This window comes from Spea bombifrons, chromosome 5, assembly GCF_027358695.1.
Source record: "Spea bombifrons isolate aSpeBom1 chromosome 5, aSpeBom1.2.pri, whole genome shotgun sequence".
NCBI lineage: Eukaryota > Metazoa > Chordata > Amphibia > Anura > Pelobatidae > Spea > Spea bombifrons.
In genome coordinates, this window is record NC_071091.1 from 37,649,784 (window position 1) to 37,662,860 (window position 13,077).

The 13,077-nt window shown below is 37.2% G+C and overlaps 1 protein-coding gene across 2 annotated transcripts in view; it reads right to left on the reverse strand.

Annotated features, from left to right (window-relative positions):
- The window catches only part of BMPER (BMP binding endothelial regulator), a 114,100-nt gene that overhangs the window by 47,309 nt on the left and 53,714 nt on the right, over positions 1–13,077 (reverse strand). For both annotated transcript variants that reach the window (XM_053468018.1, XM_053468019.1), the window contains one exon: positions 260–359. In XM_053468018.1, coding sequence (XP_053323993.1) covers positions 260–359 — 100 coding nt within the window. The remainder of the gene's footprint in view (positions 1–259; positions 360–13,077) is intronic.

Consider the following 13,077-nt stretch of genomic DNA (forward strand, 5'->3'; position numbering starts at 1 on the left):
TCAGCGCCTCTGCACTTTATGATCTTGAGCAAAAACCGCACAATATATTTGAAAACATAGCTTACTTTAGACACTACCATAAAAATACAATGTTTTGGTATTTCTGATGTTGAGAGAAATGGATAGAATGAATCAGATGAATTTGAAAGTATTATTACACTGATTTTTTTTTTAAATACACAAACACTGAGGTATTTCCTTAAATTATTTTAGAATATCATCCCAGGCTTGGATTTTATCATGTAATATGTTCACTCACCTACACACTTAGGGCAACACTGTCCAGTGGGTATATGGCTGAGTTGTTGGGGGCATGACAGGATCGGGCAGACTTCTTTTATGCACTGTGTCCTGCCTCCCTAGAATAAAATAGGCGAAGTAAGAAACAAATATTGTCTATTCCCAAATTTCTGTTACAGTGACCTCCTCTGCAATTGTACTCCACTTTAAACCATAGGTTACAATAACCAAACATTTTTACATATTTATCAATGTCAAAAGCAAGCTACTGGCTCCTGTAAATAATTTTAGTTTCAAAACTTAACTTAATATCACCCTTTTAATATCATACAATCTTCCCAGGGGATTATTGACTGACAAGCCACAAACAGGTCATGGTATGTTATGGTCAATTAATGTTATGGCAACATGTTCATATGAGTAATATGATAACATATAATTTTATTTCAGGCTAAAATGTAAAAATAAAGTTATTTACGTTTGGTAGAAAAAATTGCATTGCTTCAAGAGAAAACCCTCTGATTATTGAATTATAGTTATTCTAAACTGCCAAATGTTGAGTTCTTCGAGCAATGTATGTTCTTATCTTGCCTACAAAAAAGCCAAGGTATTTTTTAAATCTGCTCTGTTCCCTTTTGACTCCTAAACATGAAATGAGAGTTGTATCACGTGTCATACTGTTTTAAAACATTGTGTTTTATCTTAGACTGTGTGGCATTACATCATAGAGTATACAAGAGCTGACTTATATGTTAACAAAAGGCCGGTAACTAACCTATGGCAGATAACAAGAAACACATGACAAGCTTCTAATGTCACTAATTTAGAAGAGCTTGAACCTCTACCAAAACTAGCAGTATTTCCACAACTACCTAAATGGTAATACATGGAGTCTCAGCAAAAAGAAAACCCTCATAAAGCTGTCATGAATCAACATTGAACTTTGATTGCATTGGTGAAAAATGAGGTGCGAATCACAAAGGAAAAGCTGAGAAAGACCAGATGTTGATGAATTGCAGAGTTAACCCACTGAATCCCAGAAAGCTGAGCGTGGGCCTCGATTTCCCACCAGGATGCACTCCATTTTGGAATGGAAATAGTGCCTAATCAAAACCTTTCTCTGATTTGCTTAGGAAACCCATGAAGCATGTATCTATATGAACACAGTGGCTGCTTTGTACAATCTACAAAATGTTCTTGCGTTTATTTCTTCATTTAATATTATTACTATATGCAACGTATTGTTTTAACAGGGATATGACATATTTCTTCACAAGATAGGTTCCATCTGTGAGGCCTAGCCCAGATTTGACCTAAAATAAATTACGATGACACCTACAAACTTTATCACAATAAACCCCAGCACTTTTGGGACAACCCTAGTCTAAATAAGGCTGACTGTAAGGCTGACTGATGTTTACTCCTCTGAGAATGCTATGTGCTCTATAAACAGGATAGTTTTAAGAGAGTAGAAAGGGCCAGTGATAGTCTCCATTCTGTCTACGAACAAATAAACGCAGCCAAGGCCATGAGAAACAGTTTATGTCATGTATGTTTCCATGTGTATTATAGATAGCTGTAATCCATTATAGCCATGATGTAATAACATTACAATACATTTTAATGCTGTATGGGTGTTCTGAATGGGTGTTAGTTAAGGAATAACCGTCTCTTGTTGAAATGTGTAATAATAATAATAATAGTGACTCCGTTTGTGTCTAACATATTGATGGAACCACACTGAATGTTTGCATTTCAAGGCTAACAGGGAGCAGTAGGTCCAGAGAAAACCAGAACAGTGGCATCTAAGTAAAACATGTATTTTGAAAAGAATTATTGTGTTATTCACTGTATTTATGACATTATTAACCCTGTTAAGAGTTGTGCAGAGGTTGTAGCCAATTGATGATCCAGTGTGATCACGTATTGCTCAAAAGTGAAATAATAAAGCATGTTTGCAGATAACTGGATAGCAGACAATGACAACACATCGGGGAAACGTCTTACAGGGCAGTGCACCAAGGCACCTCTCAAGTACCGTTATTACCATTTGTGTGGGATGCCAGCTGGAGTATATAGACATGTGCTGCAAAACTGTAAGGATGTATGTATCCAGCAACGCCACACACGTGTCATTTGATTGCCACTGACCTTAATGCAGGGTCATGCCAAGCTGACAAGACGATTAATTTTAGCACAGTCTGGAAAGAGAGCTGAAGTGGAAACTTATCTTTCTCTGCAACTCAACTGTACCTTTATGGGTTCTCCTTGAGATTAAAAGATAAAACCAAGAACCTAAACCTACACAGTGGGAAACATCTGAAAATGTAATGACTTGGTGTCTTGGTTTAAAAATATCAGCAATGTTGGTAAAAACTGACTACCATAAAAGGATTTCACATGAACACAAAGTCACGAAGATAAGCAGACTAACCTGGATACTCCATTTTTAATATTCAGATCCTCCACAAATTCAATCTTATGCGCTATATAAAAGCAGGGCATTCTACGTATTTATATGTATTTATTATAATTAAAATAAATGCATGTTGACTTTTATTTGAAAGATGCCGAACTTATAAAAGAGAACCTATTTTAACAGAGAGGTTCAGTAAGAGTATCCATCAATTACACGAACAATAGAGTCCAATATGGAAGTGTCTTTATTTTAGTTATTATTTGTATAATAATCACCTGTAAGTCAATTTGTTATGTTACATACTACTTGTTATGTCCTGTCTACCCATTGTACAGCGCTATGGAATTTGATGGTGCTATATAAAACAATAAATTATAATAATTTTGTTAATTTAAATGATGGATAGAGAGAATGTATTTTAGCAAGAGAGGATAATGTTTTAGGAGTGTGCCTTTGATAGCACATGAATAATTAGATCCATGGCTGGTAAGATGAAATGTATAATTTGAACGAATAATAATACATAGTTCTGCAGATGAGTAAGGTGTTTTACAACGGGAAAAAACAGAATATTCTAATTTTATTTTTCTGTATAGTATCGACATCAATGAGTTATCTGAACCCTAGAATGCTTTAAACTCCTGTTAAAGCTGTTGGTAAACAATAGGAAAATATAATAATAATGGATTTGAATTGGGGTTTCTGTGCAGATTACAGCAAAGATGAAAAAACTATCATGCTTCCTACAATTAGCTTGGAAGACTTTTTTTTAACGCCAATGGAGTTCTTACTGAAAGCATAACAGACCTCCAGATACTTCCTTTAACATATTTGAAGCAAATTTTTTGGCTTGGCACAATTTCTTCACGAAAACACTAAAAATATTGTGAGAAACTGTATTCCAACCATGTGTATCTCACAAGGCATTGACTTCCAGTAGCTAATATCACGCTCAGGAACATTTTCAGCTTTTCATGACTTCTCAATGCAGTAAAAGATAGTCCCTCTACTGCCGTTTGGTTAAGTAGAAGAGCAGGTGGTAATTAGCCTATAAATTAGCCAACTTTTGTGGTAAACAGGCTCCATCCAACAGCAAGTATTTTCCTGTCTAGTATTTCAGCAAAGTTATGACAGCTTTATGTACTTTGGTACATAACTTACATAACTTTGGTTATAAGGGAAATTTTGGATAGTATCCAGGTGAAACAGTAGTGGTAACAGACAGAAGTACTGGATGTCATTTTAATTTATATAACATAATTCTGTGTAAATTGATATGGGTCTGATTAAAAAAGATATATTGTTTTTATAATTCTGAATGACATGTAATTGGCTGAATTCTGATGAACTTTTATGATTTACCAAGAATTATCTTGTTTTCTTACTGATTTTCACATTAATCCAGTAAGAAGCTTATGTCTGGCTTACATCTGAACAATAAAGTCATATAATTTTTATTTTGTTTTATTGCACATTTTTTTGTCTTTATGTATACTCCATATTGGGGATATTTTCACATTATTAATGTGTGGGACCTCTACATAAAGCTATACGCTGACAAATATATAGAGACAGCAGGAGCAATCACTTTGATTTAAACATTTAGGGCTACTATCCAATTTTTTTTACTTGCAATTCCACATGTATTCACCTGGGTACCTAGAGTAACAAGGCAGCATTTAGATCCTGGCTAGCTCCTTTCCGCGGCCTTTTATTTTCTTTCCTTTCTGCAAAGGTGTTTTGGAGAGGACTGGATAATGCACGTCGAGCCTATTAAATGACGCATCTCGGGCTGCCTTATTACTAGGCCACCTGGCAGGGCTTCCTCTCCTCTAAGGATAAATGTCCCCATTTGGACACCTGAAAGGTAGATGGGTATGCACGTGAAGCACCATCAACAGAAATTTGGGGTTGCGGCACTGGTGTTTAACCCCTTAATGACAAAGCCTGTACATGTACGGGCTCAAAATGCATTATTTTCAATGGGTTTGGGGACCGCCCATTATCCTTAAGGGGTTAATTCAATCGAAGTGATTTAGGAGTCTTTAGTGAACCTACAATAAATAATGTTTGATTACAAAAAAGATATACTTTTTAAATACAACTGAAATTACAAAATAGTACACAAACGCAGGGAGAAATCCAAGGAAGATCCATTGAACATCTAAAGTCTCCTATATAATAAGGTATGTTTTGACACAACGGGGCCAAGGAAATTCTGAATGAGTAAAACCTGATGTCATGCAACACTGTAAAGGTTAAGGGCCACTTAAAGTACTTAATCACAATATATCACGGTCTGCAAAGCACACCATTTTATATATGCAGGGAAGCGTTTCTGGGGATAATCCATGGTCTTTGGAAACAACACAAGTCGCCCTGGCTTTTTACCAGCAATCCAATCAACAAAACATTTGGAACATTTTTGTTTCTTAAGTTGGCAGTTCTTTCATTCATTGCAAAAATGGTATACAACTCTAGAGATTTTTCTCCAAACATGGCAAGAAGTTTATTGTGCCCAGTCTGCAGATGTTACCTATTTTTTATATGTGACAACAAAATTAGAAGCAGCTCGCTAAGGTGAGAGCGAAATAGGAAAATAAATATATGACATGTTGACATCCGGAGAGCATCATGGAGTGTAAGTATTCTGAAAGTGGGGGACCCGTGGGAAAATATTTTTCTTGCTGAGCATAAAATCTAGCATTGTATATAGTCATTTCTTTTGGCATTGACAAAATCCTGGTTTTCTGCAGATCTGCAGAAAACTGCAGATCTGGAGGCTGCCACTGTCAGTCAGGGACATTTGGGATGACTCTCCCTGTTCACGTACCAAACTGATTTGATTCCTTATGGCAATTCCAATGAAGTCTGTTCCCTCAAAGACTGCCTTTAGTCAAAGTAGCCAGATGGATGATTAAGACAGGGCCATTCTATTGTTTAGCACAGGTAGTACGAGTCAGAGCATTGGTCTATTAGATAGGAATAACATAACAGAGCTCGGACATATATAAATGGTTCAGTGAATAACACTGAGATAAATGGAGTCTGCCAGGTAAGCAACATAAGAGCAAATAAGCTATGCTTCTTTGATCATAAAAAAACAAATGAACATGACTGGGCCTTTAAATTTATGTTACCATTAGACAATCCTGTATATCTATATTGCGCCAAAACATCATGTTGAGGTTTCGTAGTTTTTTTTGAGGTTCAAGTAATGAAACAGAATTTGACAGCATATAAGAACCATTGCGCCCATCTAATCTGCTTGTTTTTTTCAGTACTAGGTCTTGTGTTAAATTCAGGATAGCCGTACATCTATCTCATACATGTTTAAATTCCTGCACTTTATTAGCCTCTATTATCTCTGATGGGATGAGCCCCTCCATCCTGTAGTAGACTTACTTGATTTGTAACCTGTGCTGCCCGCTAGGTCAGTTTAGAGGTGCTTAAGTGCCTATTTTTTCCACTCTTCTGTTGCGTAGTATATGTAATATTATGTTGTGACCTACATTATATTTGTTTACAATCATTCTCAAATGAATGAGGCAGCCTCGAGCAGGAGTTATTTGCCACTTGCCAACTGTCCAGTCAAATGTCACAATAGATAAAAGAATGTAGATAAATCTGCACAAAAAAAGATGTATTTTTAAAAAAAGATTAATTTTGTTTTCTTTTTGACGTGGAAAAATAGTTGGGCACAAGAAAAAAAAACTGTCCCTTTATGTATAAACGCTCCAGGGCCCCAAGCACTTAATCTGGCTTTGCCTGTTCCATTCATCTATCACCCTCACAATAAAGTAAAGGGTATTCATATTACACCTACACCTCTGACCCTACAGTTTTAGACTATGGCCTCTTGTTCTAACATTTCTCCCCTGAAATAAACATAGTTTGTTAAATCCCTTTAAGTGTTTAAATGTTCCTATCACGTCTTTCATCTCTCTTCTTTCCTTTGTTTTCCATTGGGTGTGGGAATATGCAACACAGTTTCATTTTAACCCCTTAATGACAAAGCCCGTACATGTACGGGCTCAAAATGCATTGTGTTCAATGGGTTTAGGGACCGCCCATTGTCCTTAAGGGGTTAAGGCAAATGCTGTGTTAACCATGAATATTTTAATTAAAATAACACAACTGTTCGTTTTTATACCATATATAAATACCATATAATATAACATACATTGAACAAAATGTCATAAAAACATGTCTATATCATCTGACAGTTCTTGGCCATGTTCTGTATCGTATGTATGCACATTTGTTAGAGTATAGAGGAGCCTATGGTAATTGTGCCAAAAGATCCATGATGTATGTATGTGACACTGGTGGGAATTATAAGTGTTAAATACAAAAAAATAATCTGTCAATTAACTCTTTCATGCAGCCTTCTTGCAGTCAGACAGATGCTCAACTGTGGACACTTGCCAAGCATTATATTCCCATACTTAAACTGGTTTTAGTCACACACGCATGCACATTTATTTTAGGAATTCTGCTTTTAGGTTCCTTAGAGTTCTGTTTATATAGTAGAGCCGAGACACACATCATCATCATCTGGTGAACATTATAAAGAATTTACAGTATGTGTTTCAAATTAACAGAAGAAAGATAAATGCACTCCTTTTTACTGCACTGCAGCTGAGTTGAACAAAGTAGGTCTGAGTTATCCGGCCACTGACGTATTCATTAATATAACAGAAAACCATATTACTGTAAAAAAAGTGAGTTCCATTTATGTGTGTACAAAATTCCAAACAATATCTGCAGCTTAAGGGGTTAACCTCTATGGCCGACTGGTTGACAGTATATGATACCTCCCTGCGTTCATGGAGTAACTCTGAGACAGGGAAATGTTTCAATAGGGGAATGTGATGAGATTAAGTGTTCCAGTTTGAGATTTATTTTTCTGTCCAGTTGCTGGATCTATGCCTGCCTTGATTTTTACTCTTGGTTGGGACGGACCTGCATAGTGCACCGATAGGTGTGAGTGAAGGGTTGAACTTTCCTTATGTCAGACTTGAGAATAGCAAGCAGCTGTAAATTGTAAAATGCTGCCACAGGAAGTGGAGTTTATCTGCAAGTGCAAAAAAAGCCAAGGGTTTTTTTTTATCTGAAATAAAAAAATGAACTTGTTTAATATGACTTTATACATAAAGTCATAATAATTTCTGAGAACAAAGGGTGCATTAATAGTTTATGTTTGGTATCATCCATGCTCAGTCTAGAATTACTACCATTTATGATGAGAATTGGCTTTTTAATACCACGTTCTGCAATGATTAACAAGTCAGTCATTGGAGATGTCCATATGTAAGTCATTAAAGACAACATTGCTAACAAAGATCATCCATAAAATTTTGACCACCTGCCTAATATTGTGTAGGTTCCCCTTTTGCAGCCAAAACATCCCTGACCCATCGAAGCATGGACTCCACTAGACCTCTGAAGGTGTGCTGTGGTATCTGGCACAAAGATGTTAGCAGCAGATCCTTAAAGTCCTGTAAGAGACAAGGTAGGGCCATCATCGATGCATACTGGTGCCATGTGTTCTCCGGGTAAGCGACTCATACTCACCGGCCCATCCAGGTGATGTAAAAGAACCAGCATTAACTTTTTCAGCTACAGTAGCTCGGCTGTTGGATTTGACCACACGGGCCTTCGCTCACCCACATACATCAATGACCTTAGACTGCCCATGACACTGTTGCTGGTTCATCACTTTTCCTTTCTTGGACTACCTTTGATTGGTACTGACCACTGCAGACCAGGAGCACCCCACAAGAGCTGCAGTTTTGGAGATGCTCTGACCCAGTTGTCTAGCCATCACAATTTGGCCCTTGTCAATGTCGCTCAATAATGATTGCACATTTTTCCTGCTTCTAACACATAAACTTTGAGGAGAAATGTTCACTTGCTACCTAACATATCCCACCCACTGCCCAGTGCCATGACAACAAGTGTTATCAGTGTTATTCATAATGTTATGGCTGATCAATTTATATCTATAACTGGGAAATTCCTTGGTTAGGCTACCTAGAGATCTCCCTCATCTAGTCTTAGATGGGACAAAGCTAGCCATGAGTAGGGGCCCGTTTAACCACAAACAGCCTTTAGTTGGCATTAGGCAGGATGTAGGTAGATGGTGGGCCTGGCCAAAATTCCACTCCCCAGTCTGAAGAAAAAAACAAAGAGACTCAGAGATACTGGGCTTCACCCAGAGACTCCAGGTCAAACCCGAAGGGATCTCTGGAATTCGTATTGCCCATTTGTTTTATATGTTGTATTATATGTATATATATATATATATATATATATATATATATACACATATATTTAATGATTTTAATGACTGTAGAAAACAATGGTACATACTCAGCAAACCTTTCAAGCATCTTGATAACACAGCGACAAGGGATTTTTCCCCCCCAAGAGGGACTGCCTTTTAAACAGAGAAACTTGGCTGGTATGGTGGGAAATATACAGGACAATGGCACCAGTATCTGTCAGACATGCTGGTGCCAGTGTCAGTAAACAGATTAGGAAAAGTAGATTTGCATAGTATTTTTTATGGAACCGCCATGTTAGGGTGCACGGCCAAGACTACTTTGCGCATGGTCATTTTATTTTACATTTTGGCACTTGGTTTTATACCTGTGACACCTGCTTGTGCCATTTGCCCTCTAGACAAGCTATCATGCCAGATCATAAAAAAGACCCTTTCACTCAGGAATGGGGAAAAAAGACATAGTTACAAAATAACATTACTATTTACTTTATGCTCGTGGAACTCCATGTGCATTTTGAAACTTACAACATCTTGAGATTCAATGAAATCTCAAAAACAACTTTCTTTAATCAAGTTTAGGATTGCTGGAGGTGTGTTTTTGGCTTTTTACTGTTTGCCTATTGAGTGTGGCGTATTAATCTTCGGGGTTGCCCGAGTTTAGGCCTAAGCTCAGGCAGCACCATCAGCCACAACTTTCTTCTGAGTGTTAAAACAATGATGTCATATTCTTATGTCCCCCTTTTAAGGATGTATAGCACATGGCAGAAGTAAACTATGGAGTTTGTGCCATCTGGGCATAGTCCTCCATCGTGTTACTGGGCTGGTTTCGAGAGATCAGCAATCTCCCTTTTAATCATTCCATTAATTAATGGTGTTACAAGGAACGATTGGCTCTCTGTTATGCAGCAGAGGGACTGTGCCAGTCGACCTGGTACCCTAGACCAGAATACGCCACGGCCTGTTGACTTAAAATAATACATAAATGCATAAATGTGCCACTTATTTATTAAAACAATTAGCTGATCAAACATTAAAATTAACATTGGGAGTCTTACCATTTTAGGGATAAACACAAGTTTGGAAAAACATTATACTAAACTAAATAATATAACCTTTTGCCAGTCAAGCTAATTGAATGTTGTATTCTTCCATATCTGCATCACTTACAAACCTTTATGTGCTTTCTTTTGTTCAATTACATGGTTTACAGCTAAAGATGTCAAAAACTGGGTTCACCTCAACTGACATGTAACATAAGATCTTCTAAATTGATTTAATAAGAAATGAATTTCTGCCTGTGGGTTCCAAGTTTTAATGCTTATTAGGTTCTATTTCAATGTCATTTTGGCTTTTGCTATTAGTATTACTAACACATTCAAAATAAGAAACTTTGCTTATCTTCTCAACATTAGTCCTGTGGTTTATTTGAAAGCATACTCGCTGTGGAATTCTTCTAATCCATACTTGAGTATTATAATCAAAATTCCCTTGTTAAAATTTCTTCAGAGTAACATGATCCATAAGAATAACATGATCCACTCAAAAAGTGATTTGTACGGTAACACAGTGTATACATGTATTTATGCGCTGGTATTAGTGCTGATCTTGGTTTCATGGCAATAGCTGTTGGATATTCCATGAGGCCTTTTTTAAAATGTATTTATTTATTTAACTTTTTTGTTAAATAAAACAGGTTATTAAATCACCTGCTGTCATGTGCCAGATGGATTCATGTGATATCACAGCACAGGCAGCTAACATGAAAGCGGGAGCAGGTCACTCTTCTTTGCTTAATTAAGGGGGTTGTGGAAATGTTCTTTTCACCAAGAACATATTTACAGACTTCCCTCATCAACCAAACCAAGCTGAAGACAATTAATGAAATGCTTAGGCTGCTCTGGGTAGTCCATAAGAAAAAAAACATGTCTGTTTTATTTATTTTTGCTGGGGTAACATTGGTACCCTTGGGGGTAATACATTTATCTCCAATGTTTGCTATTTAAGTAATTGATATGTCTAATCAATTTGCTCACTAAGGTCATTGTGCCTTTACTGCCTGCAGGTAGCAGTCTTTTCCTCTGTTCTATTTGAACGATTTCCTAGTAGTTACATGAAAGTGTTAATCTGCTATATTAAAACCAAAAGGAAGATTTGTATGTTGTGCTAAAATTTAAGCTTGCCATCTACATATTCAGTATTGATGTTGTACTATAAAGGATACTCTACTAAGAAAGCAGAATGTCAAATATCAGTACCACAAATCACTCTAAAGCATGTAACCATCAAGATTACATTTTTAGATATAAAAAAAATATGCTTTAGCCTTATTCTGATAGGGTTGCTCATAAACATTAGGAAAACGACTGAGAAAAAGTACCAATTAATTTCTATTTTTGGTGCTTCATCCCATATTCAAGGTCTAAATCACACAACTTTCCCCCCACTTGCAATTGCCAAGGCAATCTCTTTTTTTTATAAGAACATTTTTATTAAAGAGAGACAATATATAGATAGATGTACTGTGGATCTTCCAGACATAAGTGAACAGGGATAGAGAATCTATCTCTTTTAACATGGGACTTGGGGGGAAAACACCTTTCATGATAACAATGACTTGAAGTGAGTCTTGCTTTCCCTAAACAAGTTAAAGAAAGAATCTGGTATCCCTGGTTTGGCTGATATCATGTGATAATCAATATAATCAATTTTATCATATTGATAATATAATCATATCTATTGATCACTTGCTCTACACATGTGATGCAAATTCTGTAGACTTCTAATCTCTACATTTGCGGACTAAAGGAATGCCAACCATGGCTGCTTCTAGGGTTGGATGTTTTAATAAGTTTTCTTTTTTAGTGTACTAAGGGACAGTTGGGTATAAACACTAAAGATACCTTTGTATTCAGTTACTTATCTTTATATTAAGTTCCATGTAACCAGTCCTAGCAGGAAGGCCATATGGACTGCAAATGAAAGGAAAGTGAAGAGATGAATTCATATAGAAACCCTAGACAAATTCCAAAGGATCTCTCCCATAAATCTGAGCAAAACAGATGACTTTAAGAAGACTCTCAACAAACTGACAGGTGCATTAAAGGAAAGGTTTCTTTTTTATTATTTCATTTAAAGGGACAGTTTAATGTCCCTGGCAGTCTAACTAAAAAAGAATGCATGTTAAAGTACGCTATGAGTATTTTAATATGTGTTTTTTAAGGTTAATAGTAGTAGTAATAATAAATCCTTACATTACAGAGGCTGAAGCTCCAAGGCACTTTCCATGTGTATGCACGCTGGAACTGACTGGCAGTAAGTATATCATGTGGCCAAACACACCTACTACATGGCAAACAGCTGGGGGGAGGGGGAAAGGTACCACCACATAACTATTATATTTAATATGGCTGCAGTTCCCCTTTATTTATTTTTTAAATAATATACAACCAACCAGCCTTCATGTGCCCTCCTTTTGAGGTACATTTTTTCAACCGTTGTGGGAGCAGGGTTCTAACACACCCAACTCCCTGCCTATTTTCCCCCCTTAAATGGGGGTGTGCACACTGGCTTAGCTACAAAGGCAGCTGCAACCGGGCCCGTTCCTCTAGGGGGCCCGGTGCGACCCCTGTGACCCCTTCTTCCTATCTCATCGTAACGGTTCAAAATTGTTTAGAAAGGCCCCCTCTGACCTGGACCGCACAAATCCAGGTCGGAAAGGCCCTTTTTAAACTGTTTTGAACAGGCACGGGTAGAGAGGAGCGTATTGGGGGTATTGTGACATAACGTGACGCAGTGTGAAACAGAGGCTGCTCGCACAGTGTGTGAGCAGCCAGATAGCAAGCTACAGGAGCGGTAAGAGGTAAGCAGGGGCGGGAGGGAGATGTATGTAGATGTGTTTGTGTGTTTATATATATGTATGTATGTAAGCGTGGATGTGTACTTGTGTGTGTGTGAGCATGGATGTGTACTTGTGTGTGTGTGAGCATGGATGTGTACTTTTTTGTGTGAGTATGGATGTATACTTTTGTGTGTGAGCATGGATTTCTGTGTGTGTGAGCATGGATTTGTGTATGTGTGTGAGCATGGATGTGTAAGTTAGGTGAGATGGAGTGTGTGTTAATGAGTATGA